The sequence below is a fragment of the Oncorhynchus tshawytscha genome, linkage group LG11 (assembly GCF_018296145.1).
Source record: "Oncorhynchus tshawytscha isolate Ot180627B linkage group LG11, Otsh_v2.0, whole genome shotgun sequence".
Classification (NCBI taxonomy): domain Eukaryota; kingdom Metazoa; phylum Chordata; class Actinopteri; order Salmoniformes; family Salmonidae; genus Oncorhynchus; species Oncorhynchus tshawytscha.
This window is the reverse complement of record NC_056439.1, coordinates 13,846,965-13,872,939: the sequence shown is the minus strand read 5'-3', so window position 1 is coordinate 13,872,939 and position 25,975 is coordinate 13,846,965. Positions and strand designations below refer to the sequence as shown.

The 25,975-nt window shown below is 42.0% G+C and overlaps 2 protein-coding genes across 2 annotated transcripts in view; one reads left to right on the top strand and one right to left on the bottom strand.

Annotated features, from left to right (window-relative positions):
• LOC112261465 (protein Smaug homolog 1) overlaps positions 1-19,029 on the top strand; it is a 113,498-nt gene extending 94,469 nt beyond the window's left edge. The window contains exon 14 of the transcript XR_002955172.2: positions 18,943-19,029. The gene's annotated coding sequence lies outside the window, so the exon portion shown is untranslated. The remainder of the gene's footprint in view (positions 1-18,942) is intronic.
• Positions 1,426-25,975, bottom strand: gch1 (GTP cyclohydrolase 1). Its single transcript, XM_024436803.2, has 6 exons — positions 25,441-25,975; positions 19,023-19,132; positions 17,004-17,059; positions 5,531-5,562; positions 5,078-5,162; positions 1,426-1,956 (listed from the first exon to the last, which is right to left on the bottom strand). Exons 1-6 carry the CDS (start codon positions 25,802-25,804, stop codon positions 1,830-1,832), a joined length of 774 nt encoding a protein of 257 aa, XP_024292571.1. The 5' UTR covers positions 25,805-25,975; the 3' UTR covers positions 1,426-1,829.

Below are 25,975 nucleotides of genomic sequence, written 5' to 3'. Positions count from 1 at the left end.
ACAGTGTCCATATTAGGCCAGCCTCTGACAACTCCTCCTGACCGGGCTTGTCCTATTATGGACACCGTTTGGTGCCATCTAAATCATCCTTCATTGCACTATCCAGTTACCATCTAGTCATTGTAACTGCACCTTTGGAAACTTTGGTCACAGACAAATACAACAATCAAAACTAACAGCAACATTACATCACATCATTTGAACTCTAGTTAACATGTTCATTAACCCATCATTGTTGGTTTCCTGAAGTTGAAGGGTGCAGTATACAGTACCTGGAGCAGTAGCTACCAAATTTGTATGAGTGTATGTTGCTCCCCCTTTGTGTATTAGTTAATGACAAGTACAGTAGACCGGGACTGGTCCTTCTGATAGGCTGACAGATAGACCTAAGTGGTAATTGTTTGACGAATGGGTTTGAAGCATTTGGCTTAAGCGGGAATATGATGCCATGTGAAAAGGGCACTTACCACATTGAATAGGTTTGGCATAAGGCAAGGTTAAATACATATGATTATAGTAATCTGTAAATTGACATTTAAAGGCAATGTTCCTGCTTTAGCGGAGACGACATTCACGGTAAACGCTGCATACAATGAGTGTAAAAAACATTAAGAACACCTTCCTATTGAGTTTGAGTTTATTTTTATGGGACAGTGCACATTGATCAACGTTTCTGTAAAAGTGCCGGTTTTAGCCAACTGGCTAATTTTCAACCGCAGTCCCTGGGCAGGTTTTTAAAAACAATTACAATACAGACAATCAATGAGCAGTGAGCACACGCAGAGCGAGTTGAGTGCACCCCCCCTCCCTCAACAGCCTTAATTCGTCAGGGCATGGACTCTACAAGGTGTCGAAAGCGTTCCACAGGGATGCTGGCCCATGTTGACTCCAATGCTTCCCACAGTTGTGTCAAGTTGTCTGGATGTCCTTTGGGTGGTGGACCATTCTTGGAACTGTTGAGCGTGAAAAGCCCAGCAGCGTTGCCGTTCTTGACACAACAAAAGCGGTGTGCCTGGCATCTACTGCCATACCCTGTTCAAAGGCACTTAAATCTTGTCTTGCCCATTCAACGTCTGAATGGGACACATTCTCAATTGTCTCGAGGCTTAAAAATAATTATTTATCCGGTCTTCTTCCCTTCATCTACACTGATTGAAGTAGATTTAACAAGTGACATCGATAAGGGATCATATCTTAACTGGATTCACCGGGTCAGTCTGTCATGGAAAAAGCAGTTCTTAAAGTTGTTTTTTTACACTCAGTGTATGTCGGCTCAAACGCAAAATTACCTTAATTTATATCGCGGAATCTATAATGCTTCCGCTCCGCTTTACAGATATGTCAGTTTTGGAATAAAACCCTATGGTCCTAGCTTACATGGATAAAAATATATTGCAAAAATATATCAGGATAAAAGTAAAAAAACAAGATTGATAAATTGTTTTTAATATTAGGATGTTCCTAATGTAGGTGTAAGTATCTTTACTGTAATTGGTAGTTCAATCTTATTAAAAGTAAATAAAAAAATAAAGGACCAAATTAAAGCAACCATAAAAACACTGGCTCAATGATTAGTGTTTTTTAGGTTAAGCCTGCCACCTGGCAGACAGCATGAAGTAATACATACACGGCTATGTCATGTGACCATGTGATGATTTGGAAGGGGGTGGAGGAATAAAACACACACACACAACGCACACACACCCACCAAGCCCGGACTCTAGGCTTTGTACAGAAATTGCTGTGTGCCGGCTGCTGCTCCAACCAGGCGACAGGGAGAGTGGATCCGAGTTGGGCTGTGCAGCAGGTTTGTGGGCCGGTCGTCCCTCTCAGCTCCTGATGAGGGTGAGGAACTCGTCCCGTGTCTTGGGGTCCTCCCGGAACACCCCCAGCATGGTGCTGGTCACAGTCTTGCTGTTCATCTTCTGCACCCCCCTCATCACCATGCACATGTGACTATGCAGGTAGAATGGAGGAGAGACAAAATGCATCATTATACATTGGTGTTATACAGTGGCAAGAAAAAGTATGTGAACCCTTTGGAAATACAGTGCCTTGCGAAAGTATTCGGCCCCCTTGAACTTTGCGACCTTTTGCCACATTACAGGCTTCAAACATAAAGATATAAAACTGTATTTTTTTGTGAAGAATCAACAACAAGTGAGACACAATCATGAAGTGGAACGACATTTATTGGATATTTCAAACTTTTTTAACAAATCAAAAACTGAAAAATTGGGAGTGCAAAATTATTCAGCCCCCTTAAGTTAATACTTTGTAGCGCCACCTTTTGCTGCGATTACAGCTGTAAGTCGCTTGGGGTATGTCTCTATCAGTTTTGCACATCGAGAGACTGACATTTTTTCCCATTCCTCCTTGCAAAACTGCTCGAGCTCAGTGAGGTTGGATGGAGAGCATTTGTGAACAGCAGTCTTCAGTTCTTTCCACAGATTCTCGATTGGATTCAGGTCTGGACTTTGACTTGGCCATTCTAACACCTGGATATGTTTATTTTTGAACCATTCCATTGTAGATGTTGCTTTATGTTTTGGATCATTGTCTTGTTGGAAGACAAATCTCCGTCCCAGTCTCAGGTCTTTTGCAGACTCCATCAGGTTTTCTTCCAGAATGGTCCTGTATTTGGCTCCATCCATCTTCCCATCAATTTTAACCATCTTCCCTGTCCCTGCTGAAGAAAAGCAGGCCCAAACCATGATGCTGCCACCACCATGTTTGACAGTGGGGATGGTGTGTTCAGGGTGATGAGCTGTGTTGCTTTTACGCCAAACATAACGTTTTGCATTGTTGCCAAAAAGTTCAATTTTGGTTTCATCTGACCAGAGCACCTTCTTCCACATGTTTGGTGTGTCTCCCAGGTGGCTTGTGGCAAACTTTAAACAACACTTTTTATGGATATCTTTAAGAAATGGCTTTCTTCTTGCCACTCTTCCATAAAGGCCAGATTTGTGCAATATACAACTGATTGTTGTCCTATGGACAGAGTCTCCCACCTCAGCTGTAGATCTCTGCAGTTCATCCAGAGTGATCATGGGCCTCTCGGCTGCATCTCTGATCAGTCTTCTCCTTGTATGAGCTGAAAGTTTAGAGGGACGGCCAGGTCTTGGTAGATTTGCAGTGGTCTGATACTCCTTCCATTTCAATATTATCGCTTGCACAGTGCTCCTTGGGATGTTTAAAGCTTGGGAAATCTTTTTGTATCCAAATCCGGCTTTAAACTTCTTCACAACAGTATCTCGGACCTGCCTGGTGTGTTCCTTGTTCTTCATGATGCGCTTTTAACGGACCTCTGAGACTATCACAGTGGAGGTGCATTTATACGGAGACTTGATTACACACAGGTGGATTGTATTTATCATCATTAGTCATTTAGGTCAACATTGGATCATTCAGAGATCCTCACTGAACTTCTGGAGAGAGTTTGCTGCACTGAAAGTAAAGGGGCTGAATAATTTTGCACGCCCAATTTTTCAGTTTTTGATTTGTTAAAAAAGTTTGAAATATCCAATAAATGTCGTTCCACTTCATGATTGTGTCCCACTTGTTGATTCTTCACAAAAAAATACAGTTTTATATCTTTATGTTTGAAGCCTGAAATGTGGCAAAAGGTCGCAAAGTTCAAGGGGGCCGAATACTTTCGCAAGGCACTGTACCTGGATTTTCTGCACACAGTGTTGTGTGATCCTTCCAAACAATGCAATTTTAGTTTAATCTGTCCACAGAGAACGGCTACTCCTAGGGAGAGTAGCAACAGTGCTGAACTTTCTCAATTTTTAGACAATTTGTCTTACCGTGGGACGGATGGACATCAAGGCTTTTAGAGATACTTTTGTAACGCTTTCTAGCTTTATGCAAGTCAACAATACTAAATCTTAGGTCTTCTGTGATCTCTTTTGTTCAAGGCATGGTTCACATCAGGCAATACTTCCTGTGAATAGCAAACTCAAATGTTGTGAGTGTTTTCTATAGGGCAAAGCAGCTCTAACCAACATCTCCAATCTCATCTCATTGATTGGACTCCAGGTTTTTTATTTTCTTTTTTTCACCTTTATTCAACCAGGTAGGCTAGTTGAGAACAAGTTCTCATTTGCAACTGTGACCTGGCCAAGAAAGCAAAGCAGTGTGACACAGACAACAACACAGAGTTACACATGGAGTAAACAATAAACAAGCCAATAACACAAACAAATCAATGACACAGTAGAAAAAAGTCTATATACAAAAAGTGTGTGCAAAAGGCATGAGGAGGTAGGCAATAATAGGCCATAGGAGCGAATAGTTACAATTTAAGCTGATTAACACTGGAGTGATAAATGAGCAGATGATGATGTGCAAGTAGAGATACTGGTGTGCAAAAGAGCATAAAAGTAGATTAAAAAAAACAGTATGGGGATGAGGTAGATGGACTATGTACAGCTGCAGCGATTGGTTAGCTGCTCAGATAGTTGATGTTTAAAGTTGGTGAGGGAAATAAGGTTAGTTGACTCCTGACTCCAATTAGCTTTTGGAGAAGTTATTAGCCTAGGGGTTCACATACTTTTTCCAACCTACACTGAATGAAATACAATAATGTGTGTGTTATTAGTTTAAGCACACTGTTGGTCTATTGTTGTGACTTAGATCCGATCAAATTTGATCACCAATTTATGCAGAAATCCAGGTAATTTCAAAGGGTTAACATACTTTTTCTTTTAGCTGTAGTTATTAGATGTGGGTGTATGAGAAATGTCCTGTTAGTGACTCATTGAAGATTGTCCAGATATGACCTTGCACAATATATTTGGTTTAATTTATGTGTGTTTGTGTTTTGACTAACATTATTGCATTGGCAATAAGGTACTTTTTCCTCTGTGGATAGACTTGACTGGACAGATATTGCCCAGAAACTACCTCATTGGGAAGAGAAAGGGCATATTTGTTTTCCTAAAACTAAGGATTTGTTCATATGAATGTGTATACACCATACAGCTAACATTCAAGCCACATTTTTCCATAGTGCATCTTTAATGTATGGTGCTTTTAATATCAGTGGTGAGGGAAAAGAGAGAAAGAGACATACGTTGCCTCAATGACGACGCCCACCCCGGCAGGCTGCAGAGATTCAGTGATCGCCACAGCAATTTGTTTGGTCAACCGCTCTTGAACTGAAAGAGAACAGACAGATAAACACGGTCCAAGTCAGAGAGCAAAGTCAAACGTCTGACATGATCGACCATGACATGGCAGGTTCATGGCAGGTTACTGTTTGTTCTAAGTAACAACACTTACCAGGCTGTCAACCAACTGACCATCTCGAAAAAGGACAATGTGGGAATAAAAATAATGCACGATTTGAATTTGAATGCAATTAATAAGTTGTTACTGTGGTATTTACAGTGTAAGTATACACAAATGACAAGTCCTAAAAAAAAACACACAAATGTTGTCTTTGAGACAGAATAAAAACTCTAGTTCACTTTATTGTCCATCAACTCTCGAAAGTATAAATTGATTGTTATATGTCTGGAAATACCTTGCAGTCGACGGCTGTAGATTTCAACAATCCTGGGGAGAGATTAGGGGAAAAGGTATTGGGAAAAAACTTTCATTACATGAGAACACCCAAGTGGTAAGATTTACAGTGAGGCAAATAGGCTTACATTGTCAAAGAGGGATTACACATTCTTCAGGGACAGAGTGGAAACTAGAAAGAGACATGAGAGCTCTTCACAACAGAGGTCACACTTTACAGTGTCACTCAAATAGGTTGATTTGTATTGGTTTGGACAGGGTGAAGTTTCTAAGAGCTGTTGTAATTTGTTTGTTTAAAGAACAGACTCAATCAAATCCATCCAATTTTTGCATACACAATACACTGGGAAATCTTTGGATGCATCTATCAGTAATAGGAATGTATCTGCTACAGTGTTTCTTCAGGACCCATAATAAATGTTGTGATTTAATATGAATATTTGGTTTAAAAAAATTTAAAAAATAAAGTGCTATTTTTATTGTGTACCTTCTGCAATGAGTCTTTGGTTTAAATAAGCCCCAAGCCCACATACAGCCTTCAGAAAGTATTCGCACCCATTGACTTATTCCACATGTTGTGTTACAGCCTGAATCAAAATGGAATAACACATACAGAAATATCTCATAAGTATTCACACCCCTGAGTCAATACTTTGTAGAGGCACCTTTGGCAGTGATTACAGCTGTGTCTTTATGTCTAAGAACTTCCCACACCTGGATTGTGCAACATTTGCCCATTACCCTTTTCAAAATTATTCAAGCTCTGTCACATTGGTTGTTGTTTTACTAGGCAAGTCAGTTAAGAACAAATTCTTATTTTCAATGACGGCCTAGGAACAGTGGGTTAACCGCCTGTTCAGGGGCAGAACGACAGATTTTGTACCTTGTCAGCTCGGGGGTTTAAACTTGCAACCTTCCGGTTACTAGTCCAACGCTCTAACCACTAGGCTACCCTCTTGATAGACAACTACGTAACGTTCACCGTCTTCTTGCTAAGCAACTCCAGTGTAGGTTTGGCCTTGTGTTTTAGGTTATTGTCCTGCTGAAAGATTAATTCATCTTCCAGTGTTTGGTGGAAAGCAGACACAACCAGGTTTTGGAATGGAGCTTTCTTTTTTATCCTGAAAAACTCCCTAGTCTGTAAAGATTACAAGCATACGCATAACATGATGCAACCACCACTATGCTTGAAAATTTGGAGAGTGGAATAACTCAGTAATGTGTTATATTGGATTTGCCCCAAACATAACACTTTGTATTCAGGACAAAAAGTTAATTGCTTTGCCAATTTTTTTTCAGTATTTCTTTAGTGCCTTGTTGCAAACAGGACACGTTTTGGAATATTTGTATTATGTCCAGGCTTCTTTCTTGTCATTGTCAATTAGGTTAGCATTGTGGAGTAACTACAATGTTGTTGATGCATCCTCAGTTCTCCCATCACAGCCATTAAAACGCTGTAACTGTTTAAAAGTCACCATTGGCCTCATGGTGAAATCCTTGAGCGGTTGAAAACCAGTGTGAAATGGCTAGCTAGTAAGTGGGGTGCGCGCTAGTAGCGTTTCAAATCGGTGACGTCACTTGCTGAGACCTTGAAGTAGTTTGCCAAGCCAAGGGAAACTTTTGTGGCGCGATGGGTAATGGTGCTTTGAGTGTGACTGTTGTCTATGTGTGCTGGTTCGGGGCGGGGAGAGGGACGGAAGCAAAACTGTTACATTGATGCTGTTGCCCCGGATCACTGGTTTCTGCGGAAAAGGAGGGTGAGTAAACTGGTGTGAAATGGCTGGCTAATTAGCGGGGTGCGCGCTAGTAACATTTCAATCGGTGACGTCACTCGCTCTGAGACCTTGAAGTAGTTGTTTCCCTTGCTCTGCAAGGGCTGCTGCTTTTGTGGAGCAATAGGTAACAGTGGGTGTCTGTTGTTGTGTGCAGATGGTCCCTGGGGTGTGCCCAGGTAGGGGCGAGGAGAGAAATGGAAGCAATACTGTTATACAGCTATCTTCCTCTACGGCAACGGAGTTAGGAAAGACGCCTGTGTCTTTGTAGTGACTCCGTGTATTGATACCCCATCCAAAGTGTAATTGATAACATCCTCATTCTCAAAGGGATATTCAATGTCTGCTATTAATTATGTATTTTTGTATCTACTAATAGGTGCCCTTATTTGTGAGGCATTGGAAAATCTCCCTGGTCTTTGAGGTTAAATGTGTGTTTGAAATTCACTGATCAACTGAGGGACCTTACAGATAATTGTATGTGTGGGGAACAGAGATGAGGTAGTTATTCAAATATCATGTTAAACACTATTATTTCACACAGCGTCAATCCAAGCAATTTATTATGTATCGGCTGTACATCCGGCCGTGATTGGGAGTCCCATAGGGTGGCGGACAATTGGCCCAGCGTCGCCTGGGTTTGGCAGGGATACGCCGTCATTGTAAATAAGAATTTGTTCTTAACTGACTTAGTTTCTTCCTAACTGCCTAGTTAAAAAAAAGGTTAAAATAAATGTGACTTGTTAAGCACATTTTTACTCCTGAACTAGGCTTGCCCTAACAAAGGGGTTAAATAGTTGAATCAAGACATTTCAGCTTTTCATTTTTAATTAATGTCATTTGTATTTATTTTTATTTTTTACTAAATGTAATAAATGTTCAATTCAGGCTGTAACAACAAAATGTGGAATAAGTCAAGGTGTGTGAATACTTTCTGAAGCCACTGTGCATACAGATGTAGGAACTTAATTTTAGCCAGTTTACTACAGCAGGAAATGTGAATTATATATATTTTTAAAATTGTAGTGGTTGATACATTTTTCGTATGAGGAAATCAAGTCTGACATTTTAAAGTAGAAATTACAAACCTTGAATAGACTACAAGTTTTAATTTCCTGCTGAGAGATCAAATTCTGGTGATTTTCAAGGAGAGTGTGTGGTATTCTGTGGCAGTCACACTGACAACCAGTTGCAAGTTCCAACCTCCAGTGAGTCAATATGAGTAGCAGAGCAGTGAATCACGCTAGCCTCATCATAGCCTGACATACCTTCCCCTTTGACCCAATGCTCTTTTACAAACATGACCTCTCCTATCCCTGCAGTTCCATCACTTGGCTGAGCAAAATGCCACAGAACAACAGGATTACGAAGACTTTCAAATGGGCAGATGCATCGATATCGATAAAACTGTTGCATCCATCTCAATGAAGCACATTTTGGGTGCAACGCCTTTCAATTCTTATAAAATTGTATACGTCACATGCTTCGTAGACAACAGGTGTAGACTAACAGTGACATGCTTTCTTGCAGGTCCATATCCAACAATGCAGAGTTATATATTTTTTATAAAAATATAGCCACACGAGGAATAAACACAGTGAATAACGAATAAAAATAACATGGCTATACACTGAGTGTACAAAACATTAGGAACACGTAATCTTTCCATTCCAGACTGACCAGATGAAAGCTATGATCCCTTATTGATGCCACTTGTTTAAATCTACTTCAAACAGTGCAGATGAAAGGGAGAAGACAGGTTAAAGAAGGATTTTTAAGCCTTGGGACATGGTATGTATGTATGCATGCATGCATGCTTGCCATTCAGAGGGTGAATGTGCAAAAGGCAAGCATCCCGTAGTTGCCTTTTCACTGTTGACGTTGAGACTGGTGTTTTGCGGGTACTATTTAATGAAACTGCCAGTTGAGGACTTGTGAGGCGTCTGTTTCTCAAACTAGACACACTAATGTACTTGTCCTCTTGCTCAGTTGTGAACCGGGGCCTCCCACTCCTCATTCTATTCTGGTTAGAGCCAATTTGTGCTGTTATGTGAAGGGAGTAGTACACAGCGTTGTACGAGATCTTCAGTTGCTTGGCAATTTCTCATATGGAATAGCCTTAATTTCTCAGAACAAGAATTTAGTCATTTCCAACATTAACAATGTATTTCTGATCAATTTGATGTTATTTTAAAAATGGGCAAACATTTTTTGCTTTTCTTTAAAAAACAAGGACATTTCTAAGTGACCCCAAACTTCTGAACGGTAGTGTATGTGTTTGGGTGTCAGTGGAGGCTGGTGGGGAGAACTATAGGAGGATGGGCTCATTGTAATGTCTGGAATAGAATAAAGTGCAAAAGAGAGTTTGTGCAAAAAAGAGTCAATGCAGGTAGTCCAGAGAGCCATTTGTTTAGGTATTTAGCAGTCTTTTTTAGAAGTCTTATGGCTTGGGGGTAGAAACAGTTCAGGGTCCTGTTGGTTCCAGACTTGGTGCATTGGTATTGCTTGCCATGCGGTAGCAGAAAGAACAGTCTGTGGCTTGGGTGGCTGGAGTCTGACCATTTTTTGGGCCTTTCTAACACCTAAGCTAAGGCCCTAACATTTAAAAAAAATATACAGTATGCTTTTACCTGGCCTTATTTCTATTACAGCATATTGGATGACTGATTCATATTCCATTCACACAGCGATAGGTTTAGGTTTCTACATGATACTTGAATTTTCCCTATACCCATCATGAGGTTGCTACAACCTAGCTTACAAATGAAAGTTTACAACAAAAGAGAAAATCTTTCAGTGATCAAGGTGACATGATGAAAATTCAGTTGTGTTTATCCCCCTTTCGTTCCGTTTGCTTCCTTTTAAGAAACGTTTTTCAAAAGAATTAGCAGAATGAATACACCCCTAATAGTCTACTTTAATAGCTGCCACATACAAACAGTATGATCACTTTGCTCGTCGTATAATTCCTTCTCACATCTATTCGCTAGTCTGTGACCAGGCAAAAAAAAAATTATAATCCAAGCCAAACTGCTAAATAGTTCTCACCATATTAGCTAACATCATAGTAAATATACAGTTTAACTCAGAAGTTTACATACACTTAGGTTGGAGTCATTAAAACTCATTTTTCAGTGGGCCAGAAGTTTACATACGTTAAATTGACTGTGCCTTTAAACAGCTTGGAAAATTCCAGAAAAATATGTTATGGCTTTAGAAGCTTCTGATTGACATAATTTGAGTCAATTGGAGGTGTACCTGTGGATTTATTTCAAGGCCTGGGAAAAATCATGAGAAAATCAAAAAAAAAAATCAGCCAACACCTCAGAAAATAAATTGTAGACCTCCACAAGTCTGGTTCATCCTCGGGAGCAATTTCGCAAGTATAAACACCATGGGACCACGCAGCTGTCATACCGCTCAGGAAGGAGACGAGTTCTGTCTTCTAGAGATGAACGTACTTGTGTGAAAATTGCAAATCAATCCAAGAACAACAGCAAAGGACCTTGTGAAGATGCTGGAGGAAATAGGTACAAAAGTATCTATATCGACATAACCTGAAAGGCCTCTCAGCAAGAAAGAAGCCACTGCTCCAAAACCGCCATAAAAAAAGCCAGACTACGGTTTGCAACTGCACATGGGGACAGAGATTGTACTTTTTGGAGAACTGTCCTCTGGTCTGATGAAACAAAAATAGAACTGTTTGGCCATAATGGCCATCATTATGTTTGGAAGAAAAAAGGGGGATGCTTCCAAGCCGAAGAACACCACCCCAACCGTGAAGCACTGGGGTGGCCACATCATGTTGTGGGGTGCTTTGCTGCAAGAGGGGCTGGTGCACTTCACAAATTAGATGGCATCATGAGGAGGAAAATTAAGTGGATATATTGAGGCAATATCTCAAGACATCAGTCAGGAAGTTAAAGCTTGGTCGCAAATGGGTCTTCCAAATGGACAATGACCCCAAACATACTTCCAAAGTTGTGGGAAAATGGCTTAAGGACAACAAAGTCAAGGTATTGGAGTGGCCATCACAAAGCCCTGACCTCAATCCCATAGAAGATTTGTGGGCGGAACTAAAAAAGCATGTGCAAGAAAGGAGGCCTAACTCAGTTACACCAGCTCTGTCAGGAAGAATGGGCCAAAATTCACCCAAGCTTGTGGAAGGCTACCCGAAACATTTGACCCAAATTAAACAATTTAAAGGCAATGCTTACTAATTGAGTGTGTATGTAAACTTCTGACCCACTGGGAATGTGAAGAAATAAAAGCTGAAATAAATCATTCTCTCTACAATTATTCTGACATTTCACATTCTTAAAATAAAGTGATGATCCTAACTGACCTAAAACAGGGAATTTTTACTGGGATTAAATAAAGGGATTTGTGAAACTGAGTTTAAATGTATTTAACTAAGGTGTATGTAAACTTCCGACTTTAACTGTAGCTACTAGAACTAACATGTTAGTAAACCCGCTACAATCATGCAGTATAGTGTACAGCAACAGTTACACTGGCGAGCCCAGGTTGCTATAAATTAATAAAACCAAAAGCTTACCTCGACTTGGAAGAGTTCCAGTGTTGGATAGTCATAGGCAGCCAGCTAACATAGCATCCCTATCTGTTTGTGCAAGTGAAATTAGATAGCTGCATTCGCTAGCTAAGTAACATTAAAGCAGCAATATAACTTTTTGGGCGACAACCAAATTCACATAGAAGTGTGTGTTATTCACTGAACAAAAATATTAACGCTAAATTACTTAGTACATATAAAAAGGTCAATTGAAATATATTTATTAGGCCCTAATCTATGGATTTCACATTACTGGAAATAAACATAAGCATCAGATGGTCACAGATACTTAAAAAATAAAGTAGGGGCGTGGATGAGAAAACCAGTCAGTATCTGGTGTGACCACCATTTGGCTCATGCAGCGCGACATCTCCTTCACATAGAGTTGATCAGGCTGTCGATTGTGTCCCTTGAAATGTTGTCCCACTTCTCTTCAATGGCTATGCAAAGTTGCTGGATATTGGCAGGAACTGGAACACGCTGTCGTACACGTCAATCCAGAGCATCCCAAAATATGCTCAATGGTAGACATGTCTCGTGAGTATGCAGGTCATGGAAGAACTGGGGCATTTTTAGTTTCCAGGAATTGCGTACAGATGGCGGCGGATGTATGGCACGACAATGGGACTCAGGATCTCGACACGGTTTCTCTGTGCATTCAAATTGCCATCGATAAAATGCAATTGTGTTCGTTGTCCGTAGCTTATGCCTGCCCATACCATAACCCCACCGCCACCATGGGGCACTCTGTTCACAGCATAACATCAGCAAACCCCTCGTCCGCATGACGCCACATCTGCCGGTACAGTTGAAACTGGGATTCATCCGTGAAGAGCACACTTCTCCAGCGTGCCAGTGCCCATTGAAGTCGGTTACGACGCTAAACTTCAGTCAGGTCAAGACGCTGGTGAGGACAAGCATGCAGATTACCTTCCCTGAGACGGTTTCTGAAAGTTTGTGTAAACCCACAGTTTCATCAGCTGACCAGGTGGCTGGTCTTAGACAATCCCTTAGGTGAAGCCGGAACTGACATGGTCTACGGTTGTGAGACCCATTGGACGTACTGCCAAATTCTCTAAAATTATGTTTGAGGTGACTTATGGTAGAGAAATTAACATGTAATTCTCTGGCAACAGCTCTGATGTACATTCCTGCAGTCAGCATGACAATTGCACACTCCCTCAAAACATCTGTGGCATTGTGTTGTGTGACAAAACAGTACATTTTAGAGAGGCCTTTTATTATCCCCAGCATTATCACGCTGTTTAATCAGCTTCTTGATATGCCACACCTGTCAGGTGAATGGATAATCTTGGCCAAGTAGAAATAACAGGGATGTAAACATATTTGTGCACAAATTTAGAGAAATAAGCTTTTTGTGCATATGGAACATTTCTGGGATCATTTATTTCAGCTCATGAAACATGGGACCAACACTTTACATGTTGCATTTATATTTTTGCCCAGTATAAATCTGTCATCATCATTGAAAGCAAGTCTAAGAAGTGGTAGAGCTGTTCTATGAGCGCCATTTCTATTGCTTCCCGTTCTGAAGTTTTGTTTGTCTTTTACTGTCGTACTCCGAAAGTAATTGCAATTGCGCACACATTGATGTCAGACATGCACCTACTGTACCCTAATGCTCTGTTGCCGATGACTGGGATGAATGCAAGAGCAGATTTCAGCAGCAGGACAAGATGCCCTTATATCAGTCAAAAAGAGGGTATGTAGGTGATAGGCCTATCTGGCTTATATAATGATGGTCATAATGCTTCTTGACAGTGTCATAAAGTGTATTTTCTTAGTCCAAGTAAAGTGACACAGGATGGTCATAATGTTTCATGACAGTGTCAAAGTGTATTTTCTACAAGTTATTTTTTTTTTAAATGCAGAATATCACAAAGGATTTAAGAAACGAAAGGAAACTTCTTGGCAGGGAAAAAAATATTTGAATAAATGTGGGTTTTGACACTTATGTAGGCATCATTAACCAGCCATACAATAACGCAAAATGTCATAACAGGGATAAATATGGGTCATGAGTGGTATGACCATATTATGACAGGTTGTCAGCTGATATAACATGATTATGACTCCCGAGTGGCACAGTGATCTAAGGCATTGCATTGCGGTGCTAGAGGTGTCACTACAGACACACTGGTTCGATCCCGGGCTGTATCACAACCGGCTGTGATCGGGAGTCCCATAGGGTGGCTCACAATTGGCCCAATGTCACCCAACTTGTCATGTTCATGCTGCAAGAGCTCTGATAGGTTGGAGAACATCCTCTGGAAGTTGTCATAATTACTGTGTAAGTTTATGGAATGGAGTGAGAACCATGAGCCTCCTAAGGTTTTGTATTGAAGTCAATCTACCCAGAGCAGGACAGAAACGAGCTGTCCTCCGGCTACACACAGAAAGTACTGTAGACCTTCATTGCAAAACAGTGTGTTTTAATGAAATTATACTAACATATTCACGTCCCCAAATCATTTATCTAAAAAAGATAACTTTAATGTTTCACTATTTAACATTTTCAGAAATTGGTCTTGGATGAATTTGCTGATGTGATCCATGACCAGCCTTTCAAAGTATTTAATGGTATGGGGCGATAATGCTATGGGGTGATAGTTTAGACAGGTTACCTTGGCGTTCTTGGGCACAGGTGGTCTACTTGAAACATGTAGGTATTACAGACTGGGAGAGGTTGAAAATGTCAGTTTAGCCACTTGCCAACTGATCAGTGCATGCTCTGAGTACGCGTCCTGGTAATCCGTCTGCAGCCTTGAGAATGTTAACCTGTTTAAAAGTCTTACTCACGTCGGCTGCGGTGAGCAGGATCACACAGTCGTCCGTAACAGGTGGTGCTCTCACGCATGATTCAGTGTTGCTTGCCTCAAAGCGGGCATAGAAGGCATTTAGCTCGTCTGGTAGGCGTGTGTCATTGGGAAGCGCATGGCTGGGTTTCCCTTAGTAATCCGTGATAGTTTGCAAGCCCTGCCACATCAGACGAGTGTCAGAGCCGGTATAGTATGATAGTGGGATTTCTTATAAGCGTCCATGTCAGTGTCCCACTCCTTGAAAGCGGCAGCTCTAGCCTATAGCTCATGGCGGATGTTGCCTGAAATCCATGGCTTCTGGTTGGGGTATGTACGTATCGTCATTGTGGAGACGACATCGTCGATGCACTTATTAATGTAGCCAGTGACTGATGTGGCGCACTTCTCAATGCCATCGGATGAATCCCAGAACATTTTCCAGTCTGTGCAAGCAAAACAGTCCTGAAGCTTAGCATTCACCTAATCAGATCACTTCCAAATTGAGCGTGTCACTGGTACTGCCTTTTGGGGTTTTTGCTTGTAAGCAGGAATCAGGATGATAAGAGTTATGGTCAAATGGAGGATGAGTTTTGTATGAGTCTCTGTTTGTGGAGTAAAGGTGATCTGGAGTTTTTTCCGCCTCTAAGTTGCACAGGTGACATGGTAGAAATTAGGTCAAATGGATTTGAGTTTTCCTGCATTATAATAACCGGCAACTAGGAGCACTGCCTCTGGATGAGCATTTTCTTGTTGACTTATGGCCCGATATAGCTCGTTGAGTGCGGTCTTAGTGCTAGCATCGGTTTGTAGTGGTAAATAGACAGCTACGAAAAATATAAATAAACTCTGGGTAAAGAGTATGGTCTACAGCTTATCATGAGTTATTCTAACTCCTTGATATTAGAGATCGCGAACCAGCTTTTGTTAATGGACCGTTGGGGAGTTGCAGTGATGAGACAAGATTGTAATTGGAACTCAATTGGATATCACCATTTAAAAAAAAAAATGTATTTATAAAAAGATACCCACCCTTGAGTTTACGAGACACTGCCGTTCGGTCTTGCCGATGCATATAAAAACTAGCTAGCTTTATAATAACCATGTCCTCGTTCAGCACAGTTCTTCCGGTCCCGTTGATAGGATACTTTTGAACAGAGCTCGTCTAGTTTGTTCTACAGTGATTCGCAGATAGAACAGACGGTAGGGGTGGTTTATTCACTCTCTGCTTTCATCAGAGTGCCCCCACGTCGGTCTCTATATGGAACGTCTTTTCCTCTTTCGAGTGTCTGGGATTAGGGCCTGGTCCTAGTTGAGCAGTAGGTCATTGAAGTAGAATTCTTCATCCAAATCAGAGGTTAGTGATCACATTTCTGAAGTCCAGAAGCTCTTTTCGGTCATAGGAAACAATGGCGGAAACATTATGTACAAAAAAAGCTAAGATTAGCACAATATTTTTGGTCAGGAGCCCGTAAAACAGTTTACCGCTATACATGCCAGTGCCATTACCTGAAGTGTACTCTCCAAAATAAAAGTTACTCTTTCAAAACTAAAAGTATTGCTGGTATTGTGTTTTGTATGGTGAGCACTGGTGTATCAGCGTGTGTGCCTGCGTAGCTGCGTGTGGCATAGACACCATGGCCACATGGGTGGGGAAGGGAAGTAAGAGTATGTATTAGTGAAAGGGGCTAAGCCTCAGGTATTGGGTCAGATGGGATCAGAATCCTCTCGTCACATACACACTCCTAATCAGCTTAAGGTTCCACCCTGAGTGGCCTCTCCACCTAAACAGCCTCACAGCAAACACTACTGCTATGCTACATGAACGCTACACTGTAGAAGCTAATGTATAGCTAACCCACTAAACCCAGGTCCAGCTCTCTGGGCTACAACATGAGTCAGCCTCTTAGTTCATCACAGTGTTGTAGTTCCTATTATCTAATAGGTGACCATATTGTACTGTATTGCCTGAAGGACTGTCTAGGAACAGATTACATATTCGTACATGATACTGCACACATGGATTGAGTCTAGGTAATCCCAATCCCTCCAATATCCAACCCTACTGTTAGGATTTTTTGTCATAGGAATTCCATACCTTGGTGCGGTTCCCTGGTATACCGGCAAGAACATCAATAGCTAACGATATCCACACTGAAGAAGGCTGTTAAGTCAAAAGTCTCAGTACACTATCCCCTTTGTTTAAAATCATTTTCACTGCAATTGAAAAATTAAGTAGCTTTTTGCGACATCCATTACATTTTATTTCATATCACAATAGCAAATACACTATTACACTTTCCATACACTTACCTGGCCAGCTTGCTGAGGCCCAGCACCCTCTTATTGGGGAGGTAGCCTATATGGACCTGGGGGAGAGAAGAGAGACCAATTCTGCCATTAATGATGGCCAACTTCCACATTATAGCATATTCACAACAACAGACAGTAAATCATGTTGTCCCAAATTCTGCACTGACAAACAGACCCAACTGGCATGATATGTACAGTATATCTCAGTGTTTGAAGTGGGCTGGATAATGACTCAATGGATTCCACCCCATGTCTTCTGTGTATAAGAAGACTGTTAGCCCGCTGAGCTAAAGCCTAGGCATTAGCTCAGTGAGCGAACACATTTCTTCTCAACAAGTTCTCATTACGTGATGAAGGCAAGCTGAACATTTGCTTTCCACCTTGATGGGCTGCTGCGTGGGAAAGATAAGAATCATAAGAAGCAAAGACAAAAGGCAACATTTATCTAAAGGCCATCGGAGAAGTGAAGGGGAGGTAAGGGAGTCACGTCTGCACCATGGATAAATAAGCAGCAGATGAAAGGCCTGAAGAGGATTGAGCTCGACTCTCCTCCCCATCCAGCTGGTGAGCCTGCTACTGCATATGACTGGAAGGCTAAATACTCCCTCCCTCCCTCCACCCATTCCCCACCCACCCTCCACTCAAATGTCAGCAGCAATGTGCTGAAACAGGCAGAGAGAAAGGGTATGAATGCAAGGATTTTCCCTCCTACTCTTTTCTCCCTCTCTTTTTGCTAGGTAGTGATAAAATTAATTTCTGAACAGGGTGAATTTAAAAAATGAAGAAAAAAAAGGATTCACGTTTGATTAAAAGTGAGGATCAGATATGGGCATCATGGTTTTTCAAAGATATGTGGTGTAAAAGTAGGCCTAACAGCATAGCTCAATGAAAACAAATACCACCTTGTTGTTAGGTGATAAGAGACACTAAAAGCGTTAAAAGACGACTGACTGGACGCCCTAAAAAAATATTATTTTTAATCTAGCCCTGAGCTCGCGGGCAGAAATCGGTGAGTCATTATAGCGCTCGGCGATCGGCTCAGATAGATGCGCGGGGAAATATATAAGTGTGTTGATAAGAGGCGACTAACACTTGTGATGACAACAGGGAGCTATCAGCGGGGAAATTAGGTGGACGGGAGTAATGTGGCCTTCTGACAGCCAGCCGCTGACAAACAAACACACACCACAAAGACAAAAACGACCCGTGTGTGTTGTGTTGTGTCCAGAGAGAGAGTGGATAACACTTGCTACCGCTATCATCACGGCACATTTGCACCGTGAAAGGAATATGAAAGGATCAATGGCCTCCCTCTTTGGTCTTGAATGGCAAACACCTACAGGGTAAGATGAGGGGAGAATAGAGGGGAGGATGCTAGGTCTACAGTACTAAAATGTCAAAACAGGAGAATTTACAAAGGCAACCGTGTCTCACTTGAAGCCCCACTGACAGGATTTCAGTTGATTTGGGGTGTGTTCCAAATGGCATCCTATTGCCAATATAGTACAAACAGTGTACTATACAGGGAATAGGGTGCCATTTGGAATGCCATTTTGGTCAGTGCCGGTTGCCATTTTTCCTTACCAGTAGTTTAATCACAGCTGGGCTCAATTACAGGCTCAGTGGACAAAGGCCTTATCAGTGCCCCTGAGGATGTTTCTACATGGGGCACTTATTTGGGGTGTTTAGCAGTGGGGTATTAGGCGTGAGAGTACAGTAGCCTATTCATTTTATTTAAAATTGTGGCATCACCTCAGCCACAGAATTAGGCCTACAACTTCAACCTCACACACAAAAATGTATAAAAATCAACCATGCAAGCCAAGGTAATATAGAAAGTAGGCCTACTCCTTGTTGTGAACAAGATTTTCTGAGAAGCACTTTCGCTGAGTTAAACATGTGTATAAACCCTTATTTTTATTGTGTTGATTTATTGCAGGATCCAACCTAGAAGAAATTCCCCATAATTGGAGATTGTGCATCGTGGACTGGTGTGGGTCTGGGGTGCAAATAGGTTACCCTTCCAAAGATGGGCACCAGGTGGTGCTCACACATGGAGAACATGTCAATGTCCTTTACGATCACCATCTCGTCGTGGTCCTCGTCAAAGATTGCGTCATTCAGCACGTCTGCGGAAGCAAAGAGAAAAAGAGAGTGAGACGGATGAGTGCGAGGCCCATCGAGTCGACGCCATACAGCTCCGAGACACTTAACAAGACGCGCAACAGACGAGACCAGACAGCCCTCGGCAACCTAATCATTCACTCTACCTCCATTCCATAAGCCTGCTGTTTTTATCTGGCAAACATTGTAATTATATCTCGACTCCCATATAGCCCTACCGCTCTTCCTGTTTGTCATTTTATTTCATTTTCTCTCCTAGCGGAGCTCATATCATTGTTCAAATAAATCCATGGGTTTTTATCTGTTTGTGACGATGTGCCCTCCCTTCTCCCTGACGGAGGTTTTTAATTTCCTGGCCGCCTATCTACAGAGGTTGGGTTGGAATGGGAGGTAAAAGTTTCCATGGTAACATGGTGAGTGAGTGGACTGTCTGACTTGTTGCTTTAGGGTCCTGCCTTGTTGATGTGGTTTTGCCACTTGTCTGTACAAGCAGCAGCCGGTTTGGGCGCTATGGCGATGAGATCACTGGCTAAACTAAACAACAGTAGTTTCACCATAGGCCATAGTGTTTGATAAGTCAGACAAGGCCTATATGCTGATTGGATGAGAGCATCTGCTAAATTAACTAAATGTTAATGTATAGCAAGGGTACTCAATTACTATGAGAAAGTCCACATCACTAAGGACTTAAAAAGAGTCCACACACCCCCCACATAGTCTTCTCCCTCAGGAGGCTGAAAGAAAAGTTCTACAGCTGCACCGTCGAGAGCATCTTGACTGGCTGAATCATTGCTTGGTATGGCAAATGCACCACCCTCGACCGCAAAGCGCTACAGAGGGTGTTGCGGACAACCCAGTACATCACGGGGGCCAAGCTCCCTGCCACCAAGCACCTCTATATCTGGTGGTGTCAGAGGAAGGCCCGAAAAATTGCCAAAGACTTCAGCCACCCAAACCACAGACTGCTCACTCTGCTCTGGTACCGTTTCCCGGACAGTAGCATTGGCTCTCGGACCAACATGCTCCGAGACAGCTTTTACCCCCAAGCCATAAGACTGCTAAATAGCCATAGGACTGCTAAATAGTTCCATTAGATGGTTAGCCGGACTATCTGCATTGACCCCATCTTGCACGGACCCTATGTCCACTCACAAGACTATATACACAATGTGTACACACACACGCTGACACTTTCACCCAAAATACCCCACACACACATGCTGCTACTCAGTTTATTTATTATATCATCATCATCAATCCTGCCTAGTCACTTTACCCTGCCTTTATGTACATATCTACTTCATACATTGATCTGGTACTGATACTCCCTGTATATAGCTTCATTCTTGTGTACTTTATTCCTCGTGTTACTATTTTTATTTTTGTAATAATCACAGACAAGCTGCAAAACCACAACAAGGCAGGACCCTAAAGCAACAAGTCAGACCCTCTGCTCACTCACCATGTTACCATGGTAACTTTACCTCCCACTCCAACCCAACCTCAGTAGATAGGCTGCCAGGAAATTAAAAACCTTTGCTTTGCATCCATGGGAAGGGCTCGTAAGCAAGCATTTCATAGTAAAGTCTACACCCGTTGTATTCGGCGCATGTGACAAATTAAATAAGATTTGACTGAATTCCTAATAAAACAAATATATATATTTTTTAACATTTTAATTATTATTTTGGGACCCGCAGTCTGTATTGACCCTGCTCTGGGTCCGGATCTGGACCCCGGTCCGTCAGTTGAGTATGGCTGATGTATAGGATAAGAATTATTAGAATATCAAGTGCAGTTTCACTAGACTGGTTAAAAAACAAAATGAACAAATGCTGATTTCACATCACTGTTAGAATATTATGATTTCTTTATTGACAATTGGAGGTAACGGTCTTTCATAGATTCACTGCTCTCTGACATGTTCAGTAGGTTAGAATAAAGTCATTAAGAACATTGTTCTGTCCATTAATGATAATATTTGACCGTGCTTAAAGGAACAGTGCTACTGTTTGGGTTTTCCACTCAAGCAGTACTCCAAATGTCTCTCTCCCAGCCCGGTATGTGTTTTTTTGGTAAAGCTCTACTGATGAATCGAGCACCATCCCCAGTTCATCTCACCAACCTAAGGGCAGCAGATGTTCAGAGAGCAGTTGCCCCTCACCAGTCTGGTTCCACCACACACACACACACACACACACACACACACACACACACACACCACGACTGCGCCACAGCAAAAGAACAGGAAATCAAATCAGCATCAACTCATCTCAGACAAAAACCACACACAGTCACTATGGTTACATTACAAATTGTCAGGATGTTAAGCGTTGGTGGCCAACCTGCTTTCTATCTCCCTTTTTCTCTCTCCTCTCTCACTACCTTTCTCTCAATCCCCTGTAGCAGTGCTGTCCTCCCCCTGCCCCTTCGCATCAACACCTAAATGAGAAAGAAACACCTTAATGATTGGTTGACAAATAGTGCATCCCACAATGCAGGTGACGGCTGCATGGTGCACTTGGTGAGCAGCAACTGCACCAACTCAAAGGAGACTTCATCAAAAACTGCAAGTCTGACAAATTTATACCTATAAAGCAACACTTTGAAAGGCGGTGACCAACGATGGTCAACGACTTGACAAAAGTGAGTCACTCGAACGTGACATATGCATATTGCTTACTGCCTTCAAATGCAGCTATGAAGGTTATGCCATTCAGGTTTTTCTTGGAATCTCATGTGTTGATAGCATCATACATAAACGACATCTCTTCCTATGAATACCTTCTTCCTAATGCATAATAAGCACATAGCATAATGCATAAATGAGAAGTAACATGAACCCGCTTCATTATGCATTTATTGCAAAATATATAATGCATGACATAGGTGCTAATAACTGCTCATAAACATCTAGATAAGCAATTAATAAGCAACTAGATAAGGAATTATACAGCCTAGTCATAATGCCCTATGAACAAAATGTTATAATGCACTATTAAAATAATAAGGACAATGAGCCTCATAGGGCTAGATTTCCATTCCACTACGAACCCTTTAACACACCCCGTCTTGCGCAACAAACACGAGTCATTATTTTTATTAGCACACAGAAATGACAAAGTCTGGGTCAGCATCGAGGGATTTTAGTGGAAATTCTGTGAATAAGTGAGAATGTGTAGAAACTAAGTGTGTGTGTGTGAGTGAAAGAGACTGTCCACTGTTGGAGTTAGAAGACCCTATAAAAGTAAGACCTACCAGTTCAGCTCTGCATTATTCACACTGACATTCTGTACGCCCTGGGCACTCATAAAACGAGTCACTTATTTGCTCACACAAACAGACACACACATGCGCGCACACACGAAACACACATGGCATGTGCAAGCAACCACACAGTCTCACACTCACACATACACAAAAGTATGTGGACACCTGCTCGTCGAACATGTCATTCCAAAATCATGAGCATTAATATGGAGTTGGTCCCCCCTTTGCTGCTATAACAGCCTCCACTCTTCTGGGAAGGCTTTCCACTAGATGTTGGAACATTGCTGCGAGGACTTGCTTTCATTCAGCCACAAGAACATTAGTGAGGTCGGGCACTGATGTTGGGTGATTTGGAACGCCGACAGCAAGCCAGGCCCATTCAACCCAAAGGTGTTCGATGGGGTTGAGGTCAGGGCTCTGTGCAGGCCAGTCAAGTTCTTCCACACCGATCTCGACAAACCATTTCTGTATGGACCTCACTTTGTGCATGGGGGCATTGTAATGCTGAAACGGAAAGGGCCTTCCCCTCCAACTGTTGCCACAAAGTTGGAAGCACAGAATCATCTAGAATGTCATTGTATTCTGTGGCGTTAATATTTCCCATCACAGGAACTAAGGGGCCTAGCCCGAACCATGAAAAACAGCCCCAGACCATTATTTCTCCTCCACCAAATTTTACAGCTGACACTATGCATTGGGGCAGGTAGCCTTCTCCTGACATCCGCCAAACCCAGAGTTGTCCGTCGGACTACCAGATGGTGAAGTGTGATTCATCACTCCAGAGAACACGTCTCCACTGCTCAACCCATTTCATGAAGCTCCCGACGAACAGTTATTGTGCTGACGTTGCATCCAGAGGCAGTTTGGAACTTGGTAGTGATTGTTGCAACCGTGGACTGGCGATTTTTACATGCTACAGCTCTCTGAGGTTCCGTTCTGTGAGCCTGTGTTGCCTACGATTTTGCGACTGAGCCGTTGTTGCTCCTAGAAGTTTCCACTTCACAATAACAGCACTTTCAGTTGACCATGGCAGCTTTAGCAGGGAAGAAATTTGATAACCTAACTTGTTGGAAAGGTGGCACTCAGCTCTTCGGTACGGCCATTATACTGCCATTGTTTGTCTATGGAGATTGCATGGCTGTGTGCTCGATGTCACACACCTGTCAGCAACGGTTATGGGTGAAATAGCCAAATTCACTCATTTGAAGGGGGTGTCCACACACTTTTGTAGTGTATATCCATTTATCCACTGGCTCACTGTGACAAGGCAAATATGACACCTATTGCGGTTTTCCGCAATCTGATTAAACCTATTCCTGGACTAAAAAGCACTTGGAATGAAGAATAAGAGCTAATCCAAAAAGGGAGAGAATACTACTTGCTTCAGTGCTCCTGAACACACATTCGTGACTCGTCATGACGCTTCTCTTTTTGCTGGATTTACTGTTTGGTTTGGCCCCTCACATTTCCATACCACTCCCACAACACCTCAAACAGTGGGGAAAGAGCATTGAGTCCATATAAACCAGACAGGGTCCAAGCATTCTCAAGTTATCCAAGATGCATGTTTTTCAGCTAGAGAGGATGACTGTCACTAACACATTCTCTCCGTATGTCTCCTTCCTCAAACATATTACACAGAACCTCAAAGTGCTCCCTGCGAAACCAACTCCAGATGGGTTTTTGGTGGGGGGAGGGCAGGGGTTAATAATACTGTGAGGGGCAGCTCCCCAGCTCCACCACTAAAACAGTTCCAACCGTGGAGAACAGAACCAATAAAGTCTGGTAAGGATGACCAGGGGACTTGTTGAGCCTGGATATACAAGGTAACTGTTTCCTAAGGATGGACAGAAATAGCGGTATTGTGTAGAAAGAGGGGTTTCACAGACAAATGAGGGAAAAGTGCATCAACAGAGAATATTAGAAACAACATTTATTGTAGGGTTACTTGTCTATTAATGTACGCTGAACATAGATTGTGCATCCTTTCTTGATGTACTATTTTGTACTCAACTGCTCTAAATCACATACTATGGTCATTTGAGAGAAGCCTGTCTCCAGTGCCAATAGTGATTTCAAATGTTGTACTGCACAGCTCTAAATAAGAATCTGTAGCTCTTATACTGAACATTGTTTTACAAAAAAACAATCAAGTTAATTGAATGTACGGCTAAGCATCTTCTGAAACACCTGACCATAGACTACGGATGTAAGAAGTGTGTATACATACAGTATCAATCAAAAGTTTGGACACCTACTCATTCAAGGGTTTTTGTCCATCTGGTTTGCGCTTAGTGGGACTATCATTTGTTTTTCAACAGGACAACGACCCAACACACTTCCAGGCTGTGTAAGGGCTACTTGATCAAGAAGATGAGTAATTGAGTGCCGCATCAGATTACCTGGCCTCCACAATCATCCGACCACAACCCAATTGAGATGGTTTGGGATTAATTGGACCGCAAAGTGAAGGAAAAGCAGCCAAAAAGTGCTCAGCATATGTGGGAACTCCAAGACTGTTGAAAAAGCATTCCAGTCGAAGCTGGTTGAGAGAATGCTAAGCGTGTGCAAAGTTGTCATCAAGGCAAAGGGTGGCCACTTTAAAGAATCTCAAATATAAAATATATTTTGATTTGTTTAACACTTTGTTGGTTACTACATGATTCCATGTGTTATTTCATCATGTTGATGTCTTCACTATTATTCTACAATGTATAAAATAGTAAAAATAAAGAAACACCCTTGAATGAGTAGGTGTGTCCAAACTTTTGACTGGTACAGTACTAATATATATATAATATACCAGTATAGTACACATTATATATATATATATATATATAAATAACAGTTATATCAGCATAATAAATGGCATATTTCTCCTTCCAAAACAGATTTCTTGATTGGAGTTCAGTAGCCTAAATAAATCACATCTAAATGTCTATATTTCAGGTAAATGAAAAGGTTTAGTTTTAAAGTCACTTTCTTTTTTACAACATAGGAAAGTTTTGACAACTTTGGGAAAGGGGCATTCCGACTGACTCACCTATGATTTTCTCCTGGTAGCCCTTGGTGAAGAACTGCATGGCAGTCGCGGCTCTCCACGGAGTTTTTAGAAGTCCCTGTCTTTGCGGGTCCTCCCCGAGCCCCCGGAGAATAGTGGTGTAGGCAGCCGCAAGACAAGGCAAGTTGATCTCGTTGTCTTCCATACTTCGGGTGCGCTCATGCTTCCAGCCCTCTACCACCGAGGACCCTGTGTGCGAACTCGACTCACCGGCCGTCCCCGTCCCTTGAGCTAGGCCTACCAAGATCTGGTTGTCTTTTTTTACCAAGTGTCCATTAATAAAACTTTCGTTCGTAGTCGGTTTACTGTCCGCTTCATTATCGTGACACTGTTTTGAGCGCTCCATAGTTCAGAATTGACGTAAGGTCTTTTCACTAATGGAGGTTGCGCTTTCCAGTGTTTTTCGCTTAATGGACGCAGCTTTGTTTTTGAACGCACCACCTGCAGAGTACACTGCCGTCACCTGAATGCATCAAAGTACATGAAGCACTCACTCTCAGACGTTGGTACCCCATGG

Bases quoted from the DNA above. Each gene is read 5' to 3' on its own strand.
- gch1 (XM_024436803.2), bottom strand. From the start codon at position 25,804: ATGGAGCGCTCAAAACAGTGTCACGATAATGAAGCGGACAGTAAACCG. The intron at 5,163-5,530 runs GTATTTCCAGAC...GTTCTCTTTCAG, and splicing joins CTACAGCCGTCGACTGCAAG to TTCAAGAGCGGTTGACCAAA. The intron at 1,957-5,077 runs GTATGTCTCTTT...CTACCTGCATAG, and splicing joins GGCGTCGTCATTGAGGCAAC to TCACATGTGCATGGTGATGA.